The following is a 25,892-nucleotide window of genomic DNA, read 5'->3' on the forward strand; positions in this document are numbered from 1 at the left end:
TATATTACACAAGCTACTACCATTTTTTTCCTCAAACAAGGATTCATCAATAATATTGGAGTTGTTCACAAGAACATTGTCAAGAACTTATGGACGATATACAGGGTGATTCACAAAGATATGGAAATATTTTAATATGTTATTCTACAAGTAAAACTAAAGAAAAAAATCCATATAAACATAGGTTGGCAAATGTTTAGTTATGGAGTTAGCGCTAATAAAAGATTTTGCCTGAAATTTAGCAAATGCACTAATATGAAACCATCGCAAAACTGTACAACGTTAAAGTAAATCACAATTCCCACTTATTTTGTTGTTATTGGTCTGGTGAATCTAATAAAACATGTCACAGATGTTTATCTGCAGTAATTCTTCCAGAAAATCCAGAGAAGCAAAGATTATTATACAAGTAAATTTGTTTTCTTTCCATTAAGAATGTAGGAAGATTTACGTCATTGTTGGCAACCGTTATAGAGCTATTTCAGTCATTTTCTAACCTTGAAACGAGTTAGTTTGCTGTATTGTTCAGTGAAAGAACATAATAAAAACAGTGCATTTAAGTGATACCACATAGAATTGTTGTAGTTTGGAGATTACTTATGAAATAGGGATGCCTTTGAAATTTGATGTTAATGTTATTACCATCATTTTTCCAAAACTAAATTCTCTACAACTACTGTTGAAAACTTTTTTGAAATTGACTGGAATATAAAAAACAAATTGGTCTAAGTAGTTAATAAATTAAAAAATTTACAAAATTATTTCTTTGCTTCTCTGGAAGTTCTGGAAAATTACTGCAGACACACATCTGGGACTTTTTTATTAGATTCACCAGATAAAAAAAAAAATGGAAATTGTGCTTTACTTTAACCTCATGCAGTTTTGTAATGGCTTCATATTAACGAAGTTGCTAAATTTCAGGCAAAATCTTTTATTAGCCATAACTTCGTCACTAAGCATTCACAGGCCTATGTTTATATTACTTTTTTCTTTAGTTTTAATTCTAGAATAACATATTAAAATAATTGCATATCTTTGTGAATCACCCTGTATTTAGTGTGCAGATCAGTGCATGATATGGCAGGAGCATTGTTGAGGAGAGGGAGCGAGGGAGGGAGGGAATGTTGCCATGAATATATACAAATTCGTAAGACTTTTTTTGGCATAAATCGAATGCCAAATTAAAGCAATGTACTCTTAATCCACACACGGATGAACCAAAGTCCAATATAAAGCAATTTTGAAACTTCAGTTCTCATTATGTACCATATGCACAAAGCAGCATGTTAACTGCCATCTCGTTTCTGAACAACCTATCTGAGATGTGACGATCATGTGAGTTTCTGGCCAACAAGAAGTTCAGTATTACCATTACGTAAGGGCGGGAGGAGTGGAGAGTAAATAAACCAATTTACACTCAGATGTTTCAACAGACAATGCCCTATAAATATGCAGGTAAAAGATTTCTGAGACAATATTTTGATCGACCTCAATAAGCCAGCCATTATAGGATAACCACTGTTGCTCATAAAATCTGTCTGCACTGTATTAGGGTCTTGCCAATTTTCTAAATGCATATGTCATAATCAAACTGCAGTACCTAAGTAGTGGGATGAAATTTTTTAAGTGAAGTGAGGTTGAAAAATATCAGTGATAATATCAACCCTAGAGGCAGTCTTTTGCTTTTTCCAATACAACTGTTTCCTAAAGTAACAATTATTTTCTAATCATTCACTATACAGTGTATGTGATGAACACATGTAATGGGAAAACAGCATATTTTTGTTGACATTTATAGTGACTGAACAGTGCAGGCCAATAATTACTCCTCTTGACATTAATTATATGGCTGTTAAGAGGATCATAGAATTAATACCTTCACACATTAGTTACAATTCTTAGTAAAAACTTGATTCTATTTTCTGGTAGGAGCTGAAGGATATTATAATTTATGGTGTTAAGGCCAGAACTTCTGTTGTCCCCAGACTTCTCTATAGGGTTACTGGCCTATTTACTACAGTGTCAGACTATTCATTCATTACCACTAGACCCTTTCCTTTGCCACTTTGGTAGTATTCCTTCCCTGCTTATTATCTTTGTAATTTTACTTGACCTTTCATTTTCCTGCGTCAATAGTGGAAGTTTTCCTTCTTATAAATAAAACTTCTTACATTTTTGTGGAAACTATTAAACATGTGCTCTTTCAGAATCACAACTTTTTTTCAAGCAGAATGGTTTGCCTTGTCGGTAACTAACTGGGGAAATTAACATCAAGTTTTAATGGTGCAGGAAACTACACAAGTCCCGAGTTAAAGATGTCCATGTTATAAGTCTCATATCAAACAGCTGGAATGGTCATCACTTAAGATACAGGCACTACGAGTATTCAGCACAAAAATTTTACAACAAAACTGTTTTTATCACTCAGACACCTGTCATTTCATATAGATTAAAATAAAAAAGAACTTACTTCAAAATTTTGCAGACTGTGAAATCTCTAAGTTCAGTATCCCTTTAAAATAAAAATCAGCTGAATATGACTGAAAATTATGTGGCTGTTATTGAAGGACATTATCTTAATGAAGGATTGAACAAAAATACAATAATATAGGGACATACATATGAAGTGAAAAGCCATGACTGTAATTATCCAGAATAGAAATGTCAGATTATGGTATTGCAATCAGAACTAACAAACAATAATTTTAGTAACAGTCAAGTATGCTAACATTTCATAATTTCTTCACTACCATATTTAGAAAGGAACAAAGGATGATTTAAATTCATCAAAGCGCGCGCGCGCACACACACACACACACACACACACACACACACACACACACACACACACACACACACACACGTGTGTGTGTGTGTGTGTGTGTGTGTGTGTGTGTGTGTGTAACAACTGGGTTCTCTCAGAAAATGAGTCTCGTGCTTCAGTCACCACTACCTTACTCAGCGTCAGTTTTGTTATACATTTGCTAACTTCTGAGCTGTCAAGCCTATGAAAATCTTATTTATTTTGAAAGGGCTACAAAACAGTGAACATAAGCCAAAACTGGTAATCAAGAGTTTGTAGAAAGTCAGCAATCATAGTCTCAATGAAATTATTGTTAAATTCACATTGTGATACCTTGTCTTGTAAGAAACGATACATCAAGATATGAGAAAAAATGAAGATTATAACATTGCACTGGCAGAGGAACAAAGTGATCAACATAAAAAAATTATGTCATATTTTTATTCTTCTAACTAACACTTTAGTGATCATTTACTTTTCAAAGGGTGACTGTTCATGTCATAACAATACAGGAGTGTTAAATGACATTAAATAGTAACACTCAAATTCTGACGGGACATCAGCTTAACCAGATAGCAGGGAAGCTGCAAAAGGCATTCTAAATCTGTTTCATATTTTCTGTCTGTGTTCTTATAGCTAAAGCACTTAATACCGGTTCTTTGTATAAACATCAAATTTTTGAACTAGCTAAGAAAGCTTTTCAATGGATCTCTGACACACAGATACTATAAAGCAAAGTATAATAGTATTCTCATCAATTATCTATTCTAAAATTGCAACTATGGGATGTACAATACAGTACTAGCAAAGACTTCAATGGTATTTTAGCCAATGAAAATGCATGATTTTGAAAATGTTATTACTCCTTTTACAAACAAGAATCTACATAGGATGCAACTGATGGCACTAATAAAAATTACAGACACTATATTCAAGATAAAATAATAATTCTTCAATCATGAAAAATAAAGGAAGGGCAACCTCTCACCTTTAACAGACTGATGTTTGGCACATAGACACACAACAGAAACATTCTACAACATTTCTTCTCTCTATTTTAGATATGAAGATGATTGATTGAGCAATCGCAACTAACTATCATTTTATAAATTATGATTCAAGACAAATTCTATATCTAAAACTAAAATGGTTGAGCATGCCAAGTCTCATAAAAATCTGTCTAACTCAGTACCTCTTCAGTTCTGACTATTTTCAGCAATTTTTAATTAAAAAATCTTGAAACACAAGAGAATAACTAAAACATGCATCAGGCATATGCAATTTTATAATTCACATTTATATCATTTCTACCTTACCTTTACAACGCGATGAATGTGAAACTTAATATTATTTCTTTCTTCCCGATTTTGTGCACGCTCCAGCTTGCTTTGAAGGATTGCTAATGGCACGTGGCGACTTGGAACCCTAAGCTGAAAGAGTAAATAAATCTATCTTCACTATTTTCACTATTTCATATAGTACAAGGTTGGTTCAGGAAGAAAAACACTCGCATTCTAGGGTTGGAGTGTGAAATGTTAGATCCCTTAATCAGGTAGGTAGTTTAGAGAATTTAACAACAGAAACAAATAGACTGAAGTTAGATATAGTGGAAAATGGTGAAGCAGGGTTGCGGGAAGAACAGGACTTCTAGTCAGGTGAGTAGAGTAAGATACTAAGAACAGCATCATGAATGCATTATTGTAGCCAAAATAAGAACAAAGCCAACACTCACAACAGAAGTAAAAGTTTTTATGCCAACTAGTTCAGCTGAAGAAGTGACTGAAATAATTTTATGGTTAGATAAAATAAATTCTTCAGATTGTTAAGAGAGAAAAAATTCTAATTGTTATAGGAAACTTAAATTCAGTAGTAGGAAAAAAAAGAGAGAAGGAAAAATAGAAGAAGGAATAACAGGGAAACTGCCTGGTAGAATTCTGCACTGAGTACAATTTAATCATTGCCAATACTTAGTTTAAAGATCAAGAGAGAAAACCGTGATGTGGAAAACATTTGGGGGGACTGGAAGATTTAGTGGATGTTTTTCTATTTAAAAGATTTCATCTCATGTTTTTAACTATAAGTTTGAATTCAGGCAGTCTGTAGCATAGTTTTCATTTCTTCTGAACAGCCAGCTACACAGCCCATTAGGGCATTAGCATCTGTTGGTGACATGTCTGCTTTTGGAGTGTACTTCTTCAGTTAGTCCTGCTACAATAAGTAGAATGTGTGCATGGTATGTGCAGACGCAGGAGGAGCTCCTGCAGTTCGCGAACAGTTGAACAGCTATGGTCAGCCACCTACAGCGTGCTGCCTTAGGGTGTAGCGGTGGCGGTGAATCTGGCACATTGCATGGGACACCTAGGGTATCACTTGCTTTGCACACAGGCTCTGCTGCTGGAGTACTTCCTATTGTAACCAGTTCAGTGAATCCAACCTCACAGCAGATGAGTGGCATGTGATAACGAGTTCTTGTCATGCAAGACAAAGAGCCAGTGTGGAGGCTGGCCTCACCTATTTGCCATGTGAGTAAACAGATGGCAGTTCCTTCAGCAAAGTCAGAGCAGGTATAAGTCCTCCAGCAAAGTCAATTGATGGCATCATTATAGAGAGGAATTAGTGATCATGATATCAAAGCAACTGCAGTTGCAAAAGTTAATAAATCAGTCAAGAAGGCAAGGAGAGTGCTTCTGCTAGAAAGAGCTGATCAGCAGTCGTTGGCATCTCACTTAAACAATGAATTTACATCATTTAGTTCCAGTATGATGGCAATATGATGGACAAAGTTTAAACAGATTTAAATTGTGCTCTGATCAAGTATGTGCCCAGTAAGTGGATTAAGGATGAAAAAGACACATGTGGTTTAACAACAAAATTCAGAAAATACTGAGAGAGCAAAGGGTGTTGCACTCTTGGTTCAAAAAAGAATTCACAAATGATGACAGGCAAAGGTTAGTAGACATTAATGTGTCTGTGAAAAGATTTGTGTGTGAAGCATATAACAACTGTCACCATCATACCTTAGCAAAATATCTGGGTGAGAAACAGAAAATTCTTATTCTATGTAAATTCGCTAAGCAAGTGTAAGTCTTCCATCCACTCACTCACTCACTCACTCACTCACCATCTGGTGTGGGAACAGAAGATAGAAAAATGAAAGACAAAGTTTTCCATTTCGTATTTACGAAATCATTCACCCAGGAGAACTAAACAAACCTAGTATCGCACAGAGTCCCTGGCATCAAGAGAGATTTTTTTTTTTTAATATATTTAATAAAATTGCAGCCAAATAGCCATATACAGTTACTTTGCTTAACATTTTATATTTTTGCATATTTCACTCTTTTACTGCACATTTTTATGTGACATTGTTCACAGGCTTCGTTAGACAGTTCACACACGCATGTTGTGGTTGGGTCGTGATAAGTTTTGTTTTTGCAATTTAGATGATGAAAGCCATGAATAGATAATCTAGTTAAGACATGTTGCAGTTCAAAGTTTGGTGCTGTCCACGAGTGGTTCGTCATTGCTTCTGTGCCATAGAACTCCGGCCATACTTTTTCTTGTTTATCCTCCATGATCTTCAGTTGATTTCTGGAAGCCCTGGTGTGTGGCATCATATATCGAAGTTTAATGTCTTCAATTAGGAATGTGTCTCTCGCTAGCAGGTACACTAGTCTATATCTTGTTGTCTTTGAGAGACCTAGTGCACTTTTTAGGTAAGTCGATTTTACCTTTTCTAGTATTTCTAGATTTTTTTCTGTCAGGTGGTCCCATATAACCTCCAACCCATAGGCCAGGATTGGCAAGATTTTTGCGTTGAATAATTTCATGGCCGTTTCTAGACTAAGTAGGTGGATGTTTTTGATGTTCTGTATTGCTATTATTACTTGGGCTGCACATTCTGTTGTACGTTTTGTGAAGCGTTTGGCTGTTGGTTGCTTTGCCACCTGTAGGTATTTAAAAAAAAGTCTGACGAGATTTTTATTTTTTGTCCTCTGATGTTGATTTCCATCCCTTTGGGGTTTTGCCTCCTTTTCTGAAAATCACTATTTCTGTCTTTGTCATGTTTATGTGTAGTTTGTGTTCACTGCACCATTTATCTATTTTCTCAATGATTTTCTGCAGTTTCTGTATATCTGTTGATCCTACAGCTATGTCATCAGTGTATGTTCTTCTTTATTTTCTCCAATTTGCAGTACTTCTTCAGTGGTAGGAATGTACAGCAAAGGGCTCATTGGGTCACCCTGTAAGACTCAGTTCGATTGCAGAATGAGGTTCGAAAAAGAGAAGTTGTCTGATATTGTGATTAAGTTGTATTCGAGGATTAACTTGATTATTCTTGCCCATACACTATTTTCTCCCATTGTGTTTTCCAGTTATCGGGCTATGAGATCTCTTTCCAGTAGGTCAAAGGCTTTGGTAAAATCTATGAACACTGTGTAGAACATTTGTTTCTTTTGTAGTGCTTTGTCGATGTTGTTTAGAAGAAGCCTGACTACTGTAAGTGTTGATCTTCCAGATCTGAAGCCCATTTGTCGTTCTGGGAGGTGACTGTCCACACAAGCTTACATTTTTTGTGTAATTATCTTTGAAAACATCTTGAACTGACTATTTTCCAGGGCTTTGCCTCTGTACTTGTTTGTGTCCTTTGGGTCTCCTCTACCTTTGTAGAGAACTTTTGTTATCGAGTGTCTCCATTGGGTCGGAATTCTTCCAAGTTCCAGGCATTTGTTGAATAGTTTGATCCATATGTGTTGGAGAGCCTCTTTCACATCTTTTATAAGTTCATTATATATATTTTCGAATCCTGCTGCTTTCTTGTTCTTCAGTGTTTTTAATACTTCTTTTACATCATCTTCATTTAGAGGTTCCCATACATTGTCTTTTTCCTTTGTTTGATGTTGTTTCTCTTTCTTTGGGGCTGTTTTGATTCCTCGTTTGTTCAGTATATTACTGAAGTGGTCTTCCCATTCCTTCATGTCTATATTTGGTGTATGAGCCAGTCTTCTTGGTCTTGCTGCTATGTATGGATCTTTCTCTGCTTCATCCGCTTCTCTTTTTGCCTCTCTTTCTATGCATTCTTTTTTCTTCTCTTCTATTAGTTTTTTTGTAGATTCTCCTCTCTTCTGCATATAGTTTGCATATTTCCTCATTGTGCTGGTTTCTGAACCTGTGGAGTGTTATTAGAACAGTGTTCCTTTTGCTGTAGCATTCAGCACAGAACCATCTTTTTGCCATCTTTGTTTTTGGGCCTGTTTGTATCACTGAATTTCTTAGGACAACTTCTATTTTGTCTGTTGCTTTTTAAAGGTCTTCTTCATCTATTAAAGTTTCTATTGCTGGTTTGTTAATTTTTCTCTATCTATTTTTCTTTGTGTGATTTGGTGGGTCTTTCTTGCTGGTGGTGATGTGATGTTTATTTTTATGTTCATTGGAATGTGCTTTCGTATAGGAGTGATGGAGTCATGCCATATTGGTTGAATACTTTGTTTTATTTCTCCTCTTGTTAATGCGATATCAATGGTGCTTCTCCCACTGTGGCATATATATGTAGGTATCTGTCTATCGTTCAGTAGATGAAACCACCTTCTTCTAGGGTGTCAAAGACTAGTCTTGTTTTAAAGTTCTCCATGTCTATTCTGCAGTTGAGATTATTTCTACAGCATTTGTGTGTGGTGTAAAATAGGATGCAATTGTATTGTCTTCTTTTATGATTTTTTTGGTGGGGGTCATCCAGGATTTCAGTAGGATGGAGATATTCCTCCCATGGGTCATCCTCTTTCTCCTTTCTTTGCCATTAGGTGAAAATTGTAGAAATGTTTTGTGTTGCCAGTTGTCTATCTGTCTATTCTGTTAGAATTGCAAGATCCGAGTTTTGCAGAATGTCTGTTGGTGTTAGGTTAAGAGCACTTTTTATTCCCTCTGTATTCCAAAAGACTGCTTTTATTTCTTGTTCTTCTGGTTTTCTTCTTAGTTTAGCTGAGCTCTGCTCCCTCTTCTATTGATCGTCTTGAGAAACGAAATCAACGTACTTTTATGTTTTCAGGCCAGAATTCTGGTTCTTGTGTGATTTGTAGATCTTCAAATGGAATGCCTACTTGTCGCCCAGTGTGCGCAGTTCTTCACATACTAGTTGTCCCAGTATTCCATTCTTGTTGAGATATTACACTACTGTATCAGTTGTGATGGTTCTCTTCAAGTTACCGATATATAGCCATGCTGCTGTTTCTGCTGCTTGCATTTCTTCATCTTTTTTTTGTGTCCATTATGGTTTTATTTTTACTCTGGTTTCTTCTATACCAGCTCCCCCCTACCACAGTACTCCAAGTTGGTTCCTCAAGTTCATTAAGCTGATTTCGGGTTTTATTATGTTGCTCATGTTCATTGATTTGGACTTGTGGCTGATTTTGTTGCTGGAGCAGAGGATTTCTGTATATTTTCGGTCCCCCCTGGTGTAACTTTGTTTTTGTACTTAGTTTGTATGTTCTTTCCACCAGTTTTGGGTTTCTCTGGTTCTAGGTGACTTTCCTTTTCTAGAGTTTTCTTTATATACAAAGTAAGAGCCTACGGAACATCAGACCAGCTGTGTGGATAGATTGAAGAGTTTTTAGCAAACAGAACACAGCAGGTTGTTCTCAATGGAGATACGTCTACAGACGTTAAAGTAACCTCTGGCATTCCACAGGGGAGTGTTATGGGACTATTGCTTTTCACAATATCTATAAATAACCTACTAGATAGTGTCGGAAGTTCCATGCGGCTTTTCGCAGATGATGCTGTAGTATACAGAGAAGTTGCAGCATTAGAAAATTGCAGCGAAATGCAGGAAGATCTGCAGCGGATAGGCACTTGCTGCACAGAGTGGCAACTGGCCCTTAACATAGACAAATGCAATGTGTTGTGAATACAAAGAAAGAAGAATCCTTTATCGTGTGATTATGAGATAGCGGAACAAACACTGGTAGCAGTTACTTCTGTAAAATATCTGGGAGTATGCATGTGGAACGATTTGAAGAGGAATAATCATATAAAATTAATTGTTGGTAAGGCGGGTGCCAGGTTGAGAGTCATTGGGAGAGTCCTTAGAAAACGTAGTCCATCAACAAAGGAGGTGGCTTACAAAACACTTGTTTGACCTATACTTGAGTATTTCTCATCAGTGTGGGATCCGTACCAGGTCAGGTTGACAGAGGAGATAGAGAAGATCCAAAGACGAGCGGCGCGTTTCATCACAGGGTTATTTGGTAAGTGTAATAGCGTTACGGAGATGTTTAGCAAACTCAAGTGGCAGACTCTGCAAGACAGGCGCTCTGCATCGCGGTGTAGCTTGCTGTCCAGGTTTTGAGAGGGTGCGTTTCTGGATGAGGTATCGAATATATTGCTTCCCCTTACTTACACCTCCTGAGGAGATCACGAATGTAAAATTAGAGAGATTCGAGCGCTCACGGAGGCTTTCCGGCAGTCGTTCTTCCTGTGAACCATACGATACGCGACTGGAACAAGAAAGGGAGGTAATGATAGTGGCACATAAAGTGCCCTCCGCCACACACCATTGGGTGGCTTGTGGAGTATAAATGTAGATGTAGATTTGCTCCTGTATTAATATCTCTAGTTGGTTTTTAAGAAAATCAGTTATCTCCTCCACTTTATGCCTCAGTTCACCTATTTACGTGTTATTTTCGTCTTTTTCTAGAGAGCTCCCCAGTCCAATGTCTCCACTGAAGTTCTTCTCAGATCCTGTAGGTGTGTCTTCCATCTGCCTCTGTCCGCTATGTGCCGTTTCCTGCATTTCTCCGATGGATGTCACTAGTTGTCCAGCAGTGCAGCTGTCTTCTTCCTCGCTCGTCTCCTCTTGTTGGATGTTCCTAACCTCTCTTGTAGGATTCCTATTCTCCTCCTCCTTTGCTTTTGCTTCATTTTTCAAAGATTCTAAGCACCGAGAGAGATGGAAACAAATAATGCGCCAGACCCAGATGGAATCACTATTCAGTTTTAGATTACTCTACTCCATAGGCCCTTATTTAGCTTGCATTTATCATGAATCTCTCCCAGCCCAAAGTCCCAAGTGACTGGAAAAAAGTGCATGTGACTCCTGTGTATGTTGTTGTGTTCTTCAGTCCTGAGACAGGTTTGATGTAGCTCTCCATGCTACTCTATCCTGTGCAAGCTCCTTCATCTCCCAGTACCTACTGCAACCTACATCTTCCTGAATCTGCTTAGTGTATTCATCTCTTGCTCTCCCTCTACGATTTTTACCCTCCACACTGCCCTCCAATACTAAATTGGTGATCCCTTGATGCCTCAGAACATGTCCTACCAACCGATCCCTTCTTCTAGTCTAGTTGTGCTACAAACTTCTCTTCTCCCCAGTCCTATTCAATACTTCCCATTAGTTATGTGATCTACCCATCTAATCTTCAGCATTCTTCTGTAGCACCACATTTTGAAAGCTTCTATTCTCTTCTTGTCCAAACTATTTATCGTCCATGTTTCACTTCCATACATGGCTACACTCCATACAAATACTTTCAGAAACGACTTCCTGACACTTAAATCTGTACTCGATGTCAACAAATTTCTCTTCTTCAGAAATGCTTTCCTTGCCATTGCCAGACTACATTTTATATCCTCTCTACTTCGACCAACATCAGTTATTTTGCTCCCCAAATAGCAAAACTCCTTTACTACTTTAAGTGTCTCATTTCCTAATTTAATTCCCTCACCATCACCCGACTTAATTCGACTACATTCCATTATCCTCGTTTTGCTTTTGTTGATGTTCATCTTATATCCTCCTTTCAAGACACTATCCATTCCTTTCAACTGCTCTTCCAAGTCCTTTGCTGTCTCTAAGAGAATTACAATGTCATCGGCGAACCTCAAAATTTTTATTTCTTCTCCATGGATTTTAATACCTACTCCGAATTTTTCTTTTGTTTCCTTCGCTGCTTGCTCAATATAGAGATTGAATAACATCGGGGTAAAAGAATGGACTTGCAAAATTATAGACCGTTATCTGCAAGATCAATTTGCTGCAGAATTCCAGAACATAGTCAGGGTCTGAATATAATAAATTTTCTAAAGATTGAAAAGCTTCTGTCCATGAACCAGCAAGGTTTTAGAAAGCATCGCTCATGCAAAACTCACCTTGCCCTTTTCTCACAATATACTGCAAACTATAAACGAGGGTCACCAGGCAGATTCCATATTTCTAGATTTCTGAAAACAATTTGACATGCTGCCCCACTGCAGACTATTAACGAAGATATGAACAGATGAAATAGGTTCCCAGATATGGCTCTAAGAGTTCTTGAGTTACAGAACTAAGTATGTTGTCCTCAACAGTGGTTTTCATCAGAGACAAGGGTATAATCAGGAGTTCCCCAGGGAAGTGTGATAGAACCACTATTATTTTCTATATACATAAATGATCTGGCAGACAGGGTGGGCAGTAGTCTGCGAATGTCTGCTGATGATGGTGTGGTGTATGGTAAGGTGTCGAAGATGAGTGACTGAAGGAGGACACAAGATGAATTGGACAAAATTTCTAGTTGGTGTGATGAATGGCAGCTAGCTCTAAATGTAGAAAAATGTAAGTTAATGGAGTTGATTAGGAAAAACAAACCTGTAATGTTGAGATATGGCATTAGTAGCATGCTGCTCAACACAGTCACATTGTTTAAATATTTGGGTGTCACGTTTCAAAGCAATATGAAATGGGGAATGAGCTTAAGAGAATTGTGGTAGGAAAGGCAAATGGTCAACTTTGATTTATAGGGGGAATTTTAGAAAAGTGTGGATCATCTGTAAAAGATACTGCTGTTGAGTACTGTTCAAATGTTTGGAATCCGCACCTTGTCAGATTAAAGGAACACATCACAACAGTTCAGAGGCGGGCTGCTGGATTTGTTACCATTAGGTTCGATCAGCTTGCAAGTATTACTAAGATTCTTCAGGAATACATATTGGAATCCCTGGAAGAAAGGCTACATTCTTTTCAAGGACCAATATTGAGAAAATTTAGAGAAACGGCATTTGAAGTGCCTGCAGAACAATTCTGCCACAGCGAAAATGCATTCTGCATAAGGACCAAAATAAGATACGAGAAATTAGGGCGCATACAGATACGTATAGACTGTTGTTGTTTCCTTGCTCTATTTGTGAGTGGAACAGGAAAGAACATGACTATTACTGCTGCACGCTACCCTCCACCACGCACTGTACAGTGGCTTGTGGAGAATGTATGTAGATGTACATTTCAAATACATTACATAGTGCAAAGACAGAGATTTTGAAACTAGATTTTAAAATGAAGACATTTCCAGGAGCAGATGTGGAATTTGACCATAATTTATTGGTTGTGAACAGAATATTAAAGCTGAAAAAATTGCAGAAAGGTAGGAAATTATGGACATGAGATCTGGGTAAGTTGAAAGAACAACACGTCGTTCTGAATTTTACGGAGAGAATTATGAAATGATTGACTAAAATAGGGGTAATGAACGAAATAGAAGATAAATGGGCAACCTTGTGAGATGAAACACTGAAGGCAGGAAAGAGTCAAATAGGCAAAAATAAAAAGCCAAGTTGTACTCCATGGATAATACACGAGATATTGAACCTAACTGATTAAAGGAAAAAATATAAAAATGCATCTAATAAATACTGCAAAAGGTAATACAGATGACTAAAAATGATGCTGACAGGAAGTGCGAAACAACAAACACAGCATGAATGGCTAGAGGAGAAATACAAGGATGTAGATGCATCCATAACTGGCGAAAAGATAGATGCCGCATATATGAAAATCAAAGAGACTTTCAGAGAAAAATGAAGCAGCTGTACGAATACCAAGAGCTCACACGGCAAGCCATTACTAGGCAAAACAGGGAAATCGGAAAGATGGGAGGAACATAACAGATTTATTCTAAAAGAACAACAGATTTCTATTTTTCATTATAAACTATGAAAACTAGTCACACATTGTGCATGTCACTGTGTAGAGGAAGGTTCGAAGTTTTATGTTTGCACAGACACTATACCATACTCAACATGAGCACCATGCGTTGCTCAAGAAACATTGTAACAGTAGCACATTTCATTCCACACATGAATCAACAGGTCTTCGTTTATCAAAATGGCAGCTTCAGCGGTTCAATCCCTGAGCTATTGACAAGTAGCTGCCATTGGTGGGACAAAGGCTCTGTCTTTTATGTACCCCCACAGAAAAAAATCACAAGGTGTGAGGTCTGGTGACCTGGGAGGGCAAAAGCAGCTAACAACGGAGTGACTTCATTGTTGCGATGTACAAACAACAGTGCAGCTGGGACAAAATCTCAACTCTTCCTCTATCCCGTGACATGCACAATGTGTTTCTACCTTTTATAGTTTATGTAAACAACTGAAACCTGTTATTTCTTTTTGAATCATCTGGTGTAGAGGGCTATGCAAGAGAAAACAAACTTGAAGGCAATATTAATCTGACAGAGCACCAAACAACCTGCATCAAAACAAGGCCTCTGGGGTAATGACATTTCCTCAGAATTACTGAGACCCTTGAGATAGCCGGCCATGAAAAACTATTCCACTTGGTGAACGAGATATTCGACACCTGTGAAATACCCATGGACATCAAGAAGAATGAAATAATTCAAATTCCTAAAACGGCACATGCTGTCAAGTGCGAACATTATTAGAACTATCAGTTTACAGAAGAATAAAAAAGCTGGCAGAAGCTGACCTCAGCAATATTAGAATGAGCTCCAGAGAACTGTAGGGATTCACAAGGCACTATTGAACTGGCAACTTACCTTAGAAAATGAGTACAAGAAAGCAAAACTACATTTGTAGATTTACAGAAAGCTTTTGACAATGCTGAATGGAATGCACTCTTCGAAATTATGAGGGCGGTAAAGATAAAATGCATGGAGTGAGAGGTTATTAACAATCTGTACAGATACTGGACTGCTATTATAGGGGTAAAAGGACATGATAGGGAAGCAGTAGATGAGAAGGGAGTGAGACAAGGGTATAGCATATGTCCTATGTTGTTCAATCCATGCAGTGAGCAAGCAGAAATCCAAAAGTAATTTGGAAAGGGAATTAAAGTTCACTGGAACAAAATACAACTTTTGAGGCTCGCTAACATTAAAATTCCGCCCGAGACAGCAAAGGGCTTAGAAGACCAGTTGAATGGAATGGATAGTGTCTTGAAAGGATTTAGTAAAATTATATAGGCAATCTGAAGGAGTTAGATTAGGAAATGAGACACTATAGGTAGTAGATGCGTTTTACTATCTGAGCAGTAGAATAACTGGTGATGGCCAAAGCAGAGAGCATATAAAATGCAGACTAAAGTGCGCGTCATTTATGACGGCAGCCGAGTTTAGGCTCGTTCTGTGCATCTGACGTCACAAAACACAGTCAGCCAATGAACAGAGAACAACATTGTCAGAGCTCGACTGCAGTGCAGAGCACAGACGAGTGTCTTCAGTTTAAGAAACATTCAGTCATAAATAAAGTAATTGAACAAAAGCAATGTCTTGATAGCAGATTTTCTTTTATAGAAAGTTTGGAAAAAGCATTTTTATACCAATTGCTTCATATTCTATTAATTAATTAAACCAAACAAGCAATAAACCTCCTAATTCAGGCGATAGCAAGGAAAGGTGTTTGTATCATTCTCACTAACCGCTTTTTCGCAATAAAGAACAGCGGTCATTGATTATTTCCTATTGTACTTCGACAAAATGTGAGTAATTCATAATCATACCAACACTGTTTGTCGGTATATTGCGTGAAATTTTAAAGTCCTCCGGGTAATATATTAAACGAAGAGCTGCGTTAGCGTAATGGTTAAAGTGTATAGCTGCTAAGCGAAAGGTTCCGAGTTCAAACCTTGATCGGTGCTTAATATTTTCTTTATTTAAAAACAATATCAAAGTGTCTTACTTCATGAATTTTATTCGTTTGAATGTCATTTTTTGAAATTTCTAGTGGCAACTAAAATCGACCATATGGAAAGTATACGCTATGGACTTTTACCTCTGCAAACTCTTCAAAATTTTGTGCAATGGTTTACTACATCTAATGCTGCACAATAACTGCGTTGAACATCAAAACAAAATTAAGTCATTTATGGGGGGAAGGTATCAGTCAAGAAGATGTGTAAAAATTAAATTTTTGGGCCAAATAGTTTTTGTGAAATCGAATGATAAAGTGTCAAAGCAGTCGAAAAACCATGTGTCTGCACAGGCAAGCAGTGCAATGATGACAAAATCGCACACATCGCAGAATGCAGGGAGCACGTCTCTCTAGCGGCGAAAGAGTTAATGTGGTCGTGGTGGCTTTACTTCATAAACTGCGCGCTCCCCCCTAAATGTAAGTTTGCGAATTATACTATGGCGCTACTTCTCTTGGCGCTTACAACTGGCAACGCAGCAATCTCCAGCGTCTGGGCGGGCATGCGTGAACTGCCAAGATAAAACAATTGAACTGTAGCTACAGCACAAAACAATTCATGAAAAAGAAGAATTTGTTAACATCTAATTTAAATCTAAGTGTTAGGAAGTCTTTCCTGAAATTATTTGTCTGGATTGTAGCTTTGTACAGAAGTGAAACATAGAAGATAAGAAGTTCAGTCAAGAAGAGAATAGAAGGTGGTGCTACAGGAAAATGCTGAACATTAGATGGGTAGATTGAGTAACTAACAAGGAGTTACTGAATCATATTGGGGGGGAAAAGAAATTTATGGTACAACTTAACTAAAAGAAAGGTTCAACTGATAGGACACCACCTTAACTGTGAAAGAATCATCATTTTGGTAATGAAGTGGAGTGTGAGTGTGTGTGTGTGTGTGTGTGTGTGTGTGTGTGTGTATGGGAGAAGGGGTTGGGGGTAAAAATTGTAGAGGAAGACCATGTGATGAATGTAGCAAGCAGGCTCAAATGGATGTAGGTTGCACTAATTACTCAGAGATGAAGAGGCTTGCACAGAATAGAGCAGCATGGAGTGTTGCATAAAACCAGTCTTCAGACTGAAGACCACAACAAGGTTGCTTCAGATGAAGAAAATCCACATCAATAAGCACAGACTGCTACATAGAAAACAGGCCAACACTAAATCAATATGTTAGTGGAAAGTTCTAGATGTAACAGCTAATAATGAAAGGAGTAAAAGTACCCAGTCACCATACAGTGAGAGGCACCAGGCCATCACACATACATTAACAAGGCTGAAATAATCACCAAGTTTTTGGACAATTTCCTTCCTCAGAGCTAATGAAATTGAAAACTACCAACACAAATAAACACATCCGTACATGGCTACATCTTCCTGGTGTGTGCGTGTGTGTGTGTGTGTGTGTGTGTGTGTGTGTGTGTGTGTGTGTGAAAGAGAGAGAGAGAGAGAGAGAGAGAGAAGCAATATTGCCTGTAAGATTAGTTTCTATTTGTTTATATGCCCACCAACTGATCACTGCATCACAAAATGTTGAGTGGCTGCCTATCTACATTCCATCAATAAATTTTACAAAGGTAGTTGATAGGAAAAATGCTTCAGGCTCAGTCCTGAAGACATATGAGAAGAGAGCATCCAGGTACATTTCACATGCCTAGTTATATGTTCCATAGATTAAATATATGATAGACATTTATGATGTGGAATACATCATGCGAACAACAGTTGCATATATTTATTAAAAATAATTTATAATACATTATCTCAATGGAAAATATGGACTGCAATATGTTGACCATTTACATTATTTCAGGTCTTTTTTCATTTCATACCTCAGTGCCTTCTGTTAGCAAAAGGTTATAAAATTCACAAAGTTAGTTTAAAGTTAAACATGTACAAATTTAGTGCAGCTTTTGCAAATGCTCAAAAATACACTATACATCATGATAAATACAGGCCTTGACATAATTAATAAAAGGATGAACAGTAAAATATTAGAACGTAGAATTCTGAATCAGACCTATCTGGCACATGCTGTTACACAGACCAAAATCCGAAAGGTGGCTCATACAATTAAATTAACTTGTGAATGCATGCATTTTTAGCTGGCTGTATTTGTGACACCTACACTAGCATCGCAAAGATGAACTCTGTAATGTTAGTTTACTACATAGAAAATAGAGGAAATCTTAGAGCACCAACAAATTACATCTTCCACTTGGGGACACTAATGATACCACGGTGTGGCCTGATCGAGGAATTATTGAACCAAGTTCATCCAAATATTGTACATTAATCAGGCCATAGTTGTAAAAAAGAAATTTGAAAAGCATTGCTCCTGTATAGAATACAGAAAATTAAAGTCAAAGACTTATTGCCCTTGTGGAAGATCTTTTAAATAAACTGAAAGATACCCGCGTGTTTTGCACACAAGGCCTCAATAGTGAAATTTTTCAGAGTGGCACTAATGATAAATGGCAAAAGTATACTGTGCTTGTGACTCTGGGTAGTTCCTGTTCAGGAAAGTTATTTCTGATTATCAAATTCTCCTGCAGTTTTCCAGTGTTTTATAAACACTGTTCTTTTTAGGCATTGGCTTAAGAGAAGATTGTAATTACTTACATGGATGATGAGGGTGTGACACTGCAGTTGCTTGGTTTAGCACTGAAAACTAGGGCAGACTGCAGCTTCGAAAAAGTGTGGCAAAATGATAGGTCTTGAATGGAACTCTTGAGTTTTTTTTATATGTTATAGGATGTGGAGGAATCACATATCATTCTGAGAAGACAGAAGCCTTTCAAAATATGCAGAACCAATCTATACTGCAAGAATACAAAGTTTCGTTGTATTAACAGGATATGTTAGGAAGTTTCTTTCAAATTACCCTGTAAGTGCAAAATCCATGGGTGATTTACTGAGAAATAACCAGGAATCCAAGGTTGAATAATAGCAGAGACATGCATTCTAGATGCTTTACAACATCCTTCCATCAGCCCAGTTTTAAAAACACACAATCAAAGTACACACTAATGCAGCAAAGAAGGCTCTGCAGGTGCTGTATTACAAAAATGTCCAGATTATGGCATGTTACATGGGGTAAAGAAGTAACACCTCAACAACAGATTGACTGACCGATTGATTGATTTGTGGGAGGGGACCAAACAGCGTGGTCATCAGTCCCATTGGGTTAGGGGAGGATGGGGAAGGAAGTCGGCCATGCCCTTTCAAAAGAACCATCCCACCATTTGCCTCAAGCGATTTAGAGACATCACAGAAAACCTAAATCAGGATGGCCAGACGGAAGTTTGAACCGTTGTCCTCCAAAATGTGAGTCCAGTTTGCTAACCACTGCGCCACCTCGCTCGGTCAACAACAGAACTGTCACAGCTACAACTGATGTCAGAAGAAATCTTTTAAGTGAAATGATGGAGACCTTGTGGCAATAAAACAAACACAAATTAGTTGAAAATTAAGTTGAAAGCCAATAAGCTTGGTCTCTACAGAATTAGAAATTCAAAATACTGCAACGTAGGGTATAATCACAAAAATCCAAAGACTGGGACGACCTGCACCATATTTAATACAATCCTGGCCAAGTGACGAATCATCATCACAGTCGGATGACTGTCAGGATGGATTAATGTGCATCTTAGCTGGAGGACTTAAATGCACACAAATAATGACCAATTTTGTGGCTCTGATTTAGCAATAAATTCATCCCATCTGCCTTAACGTAACAATTTCAATATTGCTGGACTCCTATCATTTTCCTATTTACACAAGCCACTTTCATAACAAAGCTAGATATATTTACAGACTGATGCACCAACTTCCACTAATACAATATGCGCAATACTAATGTGATTCCACATTGCTGTTTTTTCTGGCTACTTTACAGACTCCCCTTTCTCTTTCTGAACACACACACACACACACACACACACACACACACACACAAATGCAACATGGTTGTGACTTGCATTTGCGTGTGTGGGGGGGAGGGGGGGGGGCAACCGTATGTGTATCTATTGTTGAAGAAGTCTTTTTGTTTTGCCTATCTGAGACTCAGCCTATCTGAGACTCAGCATCTCCGCTATATGGTGAGTAGCAACTTTCCTTCTCATAATATTGTTTTATCCTATCATGGATTTTCCATTGTTAGATTAAATGAAACACTCAGAAATTGTTGCAGTCTTACCAACAAATATACTGAATTTAATAGTACTATCAGGCTCATGTTTCATTTTCATTTTCAATTTTCCACTGAGTATTCTACCGGTTGTCATCATTTTCTTTAGCTGTATCTGAACTGACGCTGTGGCAAAGCTACATAATATAACTGTGGATCATCATAAAAGAATCCAATTACCCCAAGATAAGCACACAGTCATTTATTAACTTCAATTTGTTGGATGAATAAATCATACAAGGTTTCTCTTCTAAGAACCATCAGAAGAATTTTATCTCATGTTTTGGCAGAAATTTGAAATTTAATTATTTGCAATGTCTCACTGGAGTCAACCAAAACAAATACTGCTCATAATGTCTCTCATGTAATACCCACTACGGAAAGTGTCCATTTGTTTCCAGTTACAAACAAAATTATTTTTAAGAAAGAATTTTAAGACCCCATTCAATACAGTGGTCCACAATAAGCCTTGTGTGATATTCAATTTAGCAATGTGTATTAACAGCAACAGTAAAACATGATGAATAACCATACTACAGCAGCGACAGAGTAGCAATGCTGCATGGTGATAAGCAGATTGTGTGTGGCAGGGCAACACACAAGATGGGGAAATGAAAACATGGCGAACAAATTTTTACCAAACTTTTGGCGTCTGTTGTAAGCAACAGCATAAGACACTCGCTGAGAGAAATTCAGAAAGCCACAGTAGTAATAGTGCCCAATAAGCCATCAGTTTCAAGCTGATTTCACAGCACAGCCTAGTGTTTCGGCTTCTGTACCTTCCCCCACATGAAATTTTTGGGATTAAGAAAACATAGCACAATGTAGATGAAAAAATTACTTTAGCTTAGTTATTGCACTGAGAGTGGCAAGACTATACTTTTGCAATGAGGTTTGACCGATAAATTCCTTATTACAAAAGCAACTTTCTGTATCTGATTTGCATTCCACAATCAACAACGAGAGTTATCACTAATTCTTTGTATTGGACATGTGATCCATTAACAGTCCACATCACATAAAAAATTAATTCCAAATTCCAGTCGACGTAAAGTAGTCAACAAATGCTTGGATGGACACACATGTGATCCATTAACAGTACACTCACATAAAAAAGTAATTACAAATTCCAGTCGACATAAAGTAGCCAGCAAATGCTTGGACACACACACACACACACACACACACACACACACACACAGAGAGAGAGAGAGAGAGAGAGCAAAATTAATCACTATTTGAGTGTAATTCAGTTCCTTACAGTAGGTACTCAAATAAACCACAGTTTTGTTCTCAAACATCTTTGAAGTCTAGAAAAGCTGCTAGCTTTTACAGGCAGTACATCATAGGACCCATCAAGTGCAGAAATGTCCTGTCTGATGTGATTTTTCATCCCTTCACCGTTTTCACATTGTTGTGTGTTCACTTATCCTTTATTGGCCCCAAGAAGTGGAAGTTGAGGAAGGACAGATAATGTGAGCTTGCTAGCCATGCAGCATCTATGTCTGTCTACTGCTGTATTGGGAAAGAGAATCTGTGCCTCTTGGTGTGCAGGTACAGTGCACTGGCTAGGTGCACCATCCTGTTGCATCCATATCATCTGCCACCTCCACCGTAATTCAATATCTTGAGTAGAGCAGGCTGTCTGTTTTCAAGGAAGCTGCCTTAAAATGCTAAGCACAGCCACAGCAATTGATGATCTATTTGTGTTGATTATCTGTCTCCTGCAGCCAGTGGGGTTTCACAGAAGCCCCATAGCATTCCACAGAATGATCTGGCAAACTAGTGCTGCAAAACATTTACTTGCCTTTATGAAAATCAATAGATTTGTTTAATGTTTAGTCACAAAAGATTAGCCAATCAGCCCAGTCCTCCACTGAAAGCTTTTGGTTCACATGCTAGCAGTACAGGTGCATTTTTGAGTCTTTCAAACTCAGTGCACCATGCTGCGTGAAATTTGTAACACTCTAATGAGTGTCCACATACTTCTTTGTGTCTTTGCAAGTATCACATCCTTGCAAGTATCACATCCAATTCAGGGCATTGTTTTAGTTTCGCACAAGCTGCTTTACTGGGTGCAAGTCCCCAGTACATCGAGTTCATTCTACTGCATCCCAAAATGTGTCTTCACAAAGGTTTCTCCCTTCTCACTCTATATAACTGAGCTGCCTCCTTGGCAATCTCATTACACATATGTAAATGAATACAAATTGCACTAAGGAATCGAGAAAGGGAGATCCACTTCAGCAACAACAATTAAACAAGATGTTAATATAGAAGTGCACTGGCAGCACTCATCCTTAAACAAAAGCTCATCTGTTGTTTCTGAAGGTGGGTACATGTTGTAGTCTACAATGTGGTGTGGCAGGAAGAAGGCTGAGGTATGTCCACAGCCAGCTCCAGTGCCCTATAGCACTTGTTATAACTGTAAACATTTGTTTACAAATTCTTCCTAGTCCTGCTGGACCCGTATCGTGTGCCATGCTGTCTCATTCTGTCTGCTACCACAACCTAGCAACACTGCTCTATTGCTGCTGGAATATGTTTATTTTTCACGTTTTACTGTCCCTATTAATACACGGCTAAACCAGATATTGCACTAGACTAATAACGGACTGCCCTATCTAATGGGCACATAAAATTCTGTTTAACGAACATTTTGTTTGTAATGAAAACAAACCTGACATTATCTTATGACAGTGGGCTTCGCAAAAATCTGTGATAAGCAATATTTGTATGAGCCAACATCATCTCACGTTGCAAAAACAGAATTACAAATATCTGGCAAAACACCAGCGAAAATCCTCTCAATGATTCTGTTCGATCCCGTACATAAGGGTCCTATAATCTCTAGCTACTCGAGTAGTAATTTGTAAATAGCTAGTAGATAGGAAAAAAGTAAACAGCAAAAAGCCACAGTCAACAGAAGTATGCAGTAAGAAGCCTAGTCTGCTAGAACTTCTAAATACATCATTAAGAACAATTTTTGAGAAGTTTTGTTTATGAGGTAACATGTGGATAAAAACCAGCTAGAATATTATGAAAAGGATAAAAGAGACATTCAATACATAATACAACACTTTTCTCCTGGAAACTGGTTGGTCTTATTCAGGATTCCAATATACCATATTATTGCCACTCTTTTGGTGGCAAAACCCTATTTTTCAACATAATCTCCATTCATTTGACAGGTGTACTCCACCTTACTATGAGGGGCTGTCTGCCTGCATGGTAACATTCTACTGGTTGACAAAGAAGCCAACATCTTGCTGCATCAATAACCTCTCTTTCATCCACATACTGCTTCCCACGGAGTGCATTCTTCATTGAGCTAAACAGATGGAAGTTGGAAGATGTGAGATCTGGGCTGTAGGGTGGATGAGGAAGAACAGTAAAGTGAAGTTTTGTAGCCACTCTCGGGTGAGCAGACTCGTGTAAGGCCTCGCATTATCACGGTGAAGGGGAAGTTCATTTGCATCTTTGTGGCAACGAACAAAATGAAACTTCCTGGCAGATTAAAACTGTGTGCCCGACCGAGACTCGAACTCGGGACCTTTGCCTTTCGCGGGCAAGTGCTCTCCATCTGAGCTACTGAAGCACGACTCACGCCCGGTTGTCACAGCTTTACTTCTGCCAGTATCTCGTCTCCTACCTTCCAAACTTTACAGAAGCTCTCCTGCGAACCTTGCAGAACTAGCACTCCTGAAAGACAGGATATAGCAGAGACATGGCTTAGCCACAGCCTGGGGGATGTTTCCAGAATGAGATTTTTACTCTGCAGTGGGGTGTGCGCTGATATGAAACTTGCTGGCAGATTAAAACTGTGTGCCCGACCGAGACTCGAACTCGGGACCTTTGCCTTTCGTGGGCAAGTGCTCTACCATCTGAGCTACCGAAGCACGACTCACACCCGGTCCTCACAGCAGATGGTAGAGCACTTGCCCGCGAAAGGCAAAGGTCCCGAGTTCGAGTCTCGGTCAGGCACACAGTTTTAATCTGCCAGGAAGTTTCATATCAGTGCACACTCCGCTGCAGAGTGAAAATCTCATTCTGGAACACAATGAAGTTGTTTTTTCAATTTGCTGAGAGTAAGACAATACACAACACACTACAACTGTGCAAGGGGAGACATCAAAGCACAATAACGGCTTCAGAATCCTAGAAGACCACTGTCACGACTACTGGCTGAGGGTGCAGCTCTTAACTTTTTCTTCAGAAGACTCCGTAGGCTGCTGTTTTGTTTCCAGTTCAATGCGATGAACCTATGTTCCATTGCATGTGATGATGTTCGACAAAAAATTGTCACAACAAGCATTATGAGGCTTATGATGACAATTTGTGCAGCCAGCTCCACACAGATGGTCTTCTGCTAGACAGTGAGGAACCGAGACAGCACACACCTCTGAGTACCCTAATTGGTGGACGAGTGTGTCAGCACTACCAACAGAGACGTATAGCTGTGCAGTGAGGTGTGCGATTGTGATGTATCAATCACCACAAATGAGACTGTCCACATGTTCCGACACTGCAGGAGTCACAGCTGTGTGGGGCGGGCCGGTACGTGGGAGATCAGACGAGTCTGCGCAACCTCGTTGCAATGATAACAGACACCTCACCCAATGATTCACCATACTTTTGTTCACTGTTGGGTCTCTCTAGACATTCTGCAAGCCCCTACAAATATCTACGATACTCTGGTTTTCAGCCAAAAGCCACACAATGAGAGGTCTTTTTTTGGAACATTTCTTCATTACACATGCTATTTTGAAGGCTACTTATGGCACCGCCTCCTATCGGAACTTCACGAACGGGCAGAAGTGGGAATATTCCATGATGTCCCACAAGAAATTCTGCAAATTTTAACTGAAATTGGGAAAAAAAAAAGTGTTGCGTAACTTATTGAAAGCCCCTTGTAGATTACTACTCAGCACAGAGGAGGCGTTGAGACACACACAATTAAAAAGACTACTAAACATTTGAACTTTTAGGTAACTCGGCCTTCTTCGTAAATAGAAACTACAAAAACATTCATACAAGCACCTATCCCCTCCCCCCATCCCCCCTCCCCTCACTCACTCCCTCTCTCTCTCTCTCTCTCTCTCTCTCTCTCTCTCTCTCTCTCTCTCTCACACACACACACACACACAGCCACTGCTTGTGGTCACTATGGTTTGAAATTAAGAGTAAATTTTTAAGTTTTTTTAGTTAATGTAACATACAAATTATCATTAGTATTTTTTTACCATCTGCTCACATCCTTCAGTTGGCAATGGTGATGGCTGTTTATGATGGTCTGTGAAACCCATAAAATCAGCTGCACGCATAGATCCTAAATTCAAATCGCCATACTCTTCAACATGGCTCGTATTTGTCTCATAGCGCACCTCCTCAAATATGTGATGTAATGAGGCCTGTAGAAGATTTGTCTGAAAAACAAGACAACCAATTACCCTTCATTAAAAAAAATTTATTTTATAAGGTAAGCCTTTAATAAAGTGCAAAATAAAACAGAAACATCAAATGGAAGATGAGCTCTCAATACACTTATTGTTAACTATGATGTAGGTTCAGTTAGCTATGACATACCCACTAAATTTGAAGAACAGGCCGATCCTTACATTGTGCAAGTGACAATTACTGTACCACTCTCAGACTGTGTTAAAATTTTGTGAGCAAGTTCGCTAAATGATTACAGGAAGACGACAAATTTCTTGCCCACTAATATCTATACTATATGAGTACGGGCCTCATAAGTGCTAAAAAACTAAAGCTGTCATCAGCTCAAAGGCTGAATACCACAGAGCTTCCTCTGACCTATGAACTAACTTACCCAGACAGTGATACGGGGACCTACAATTTTATGTTGATTCCAAAAAAAATGCTCTGCAACTCAGCATTTTTCATACTAACGAATATCAACCGAGGTGAAAGAAGTGACAAGCG

At 38.4% G+C, this 25,892-nt stretch overlaps 1 protein-coding gene across 1 annotated transcript in view; it reads right to left on the reverse strand.

Annotated features, from left to right (window-relative positions):
- The window catches only part of LOC124608407 (legumain-like), a 153,030-nt gene that overhangs the window by 28,170 nt on the left and 98,968 nt on the right, over positions 1 to 25,892 (reverse strand). Inside the window, exons 9-10 of the mRNA XM_047139983.1 lie at positions 25,193 to 25,375; positions 4,120 to 4,233 (exon numbers count right to left, since the gene is read on the reverse strand). Of these exons, the coding sequence (XP_046995939.1) occupies positions 4,120 to 4,233; positions 25,193 to 25,375 (297 nt within the window). The remainder of the gene's footprint in view (positions 1 to 4,119; positions 4,234 to 25,192; positions 25,376 to 25,892) is intronic.

This window comes from Schistocerca americana, chromosome 1 (genome assembly GCF_021461395.2).
Source record: "Schistocerca americana isolate TAMUIC-IGC-003095 chromosome 1, iqSchAmer2.1, whole genome shotgun sequence".
Taxonomy (NCBI): domain Eukaryota; kingdom Metazoa; phylum Arthropoda; class Insecta; order Orthoptera; family Acrididae; genus Schistocerca; species Schistocerca americana.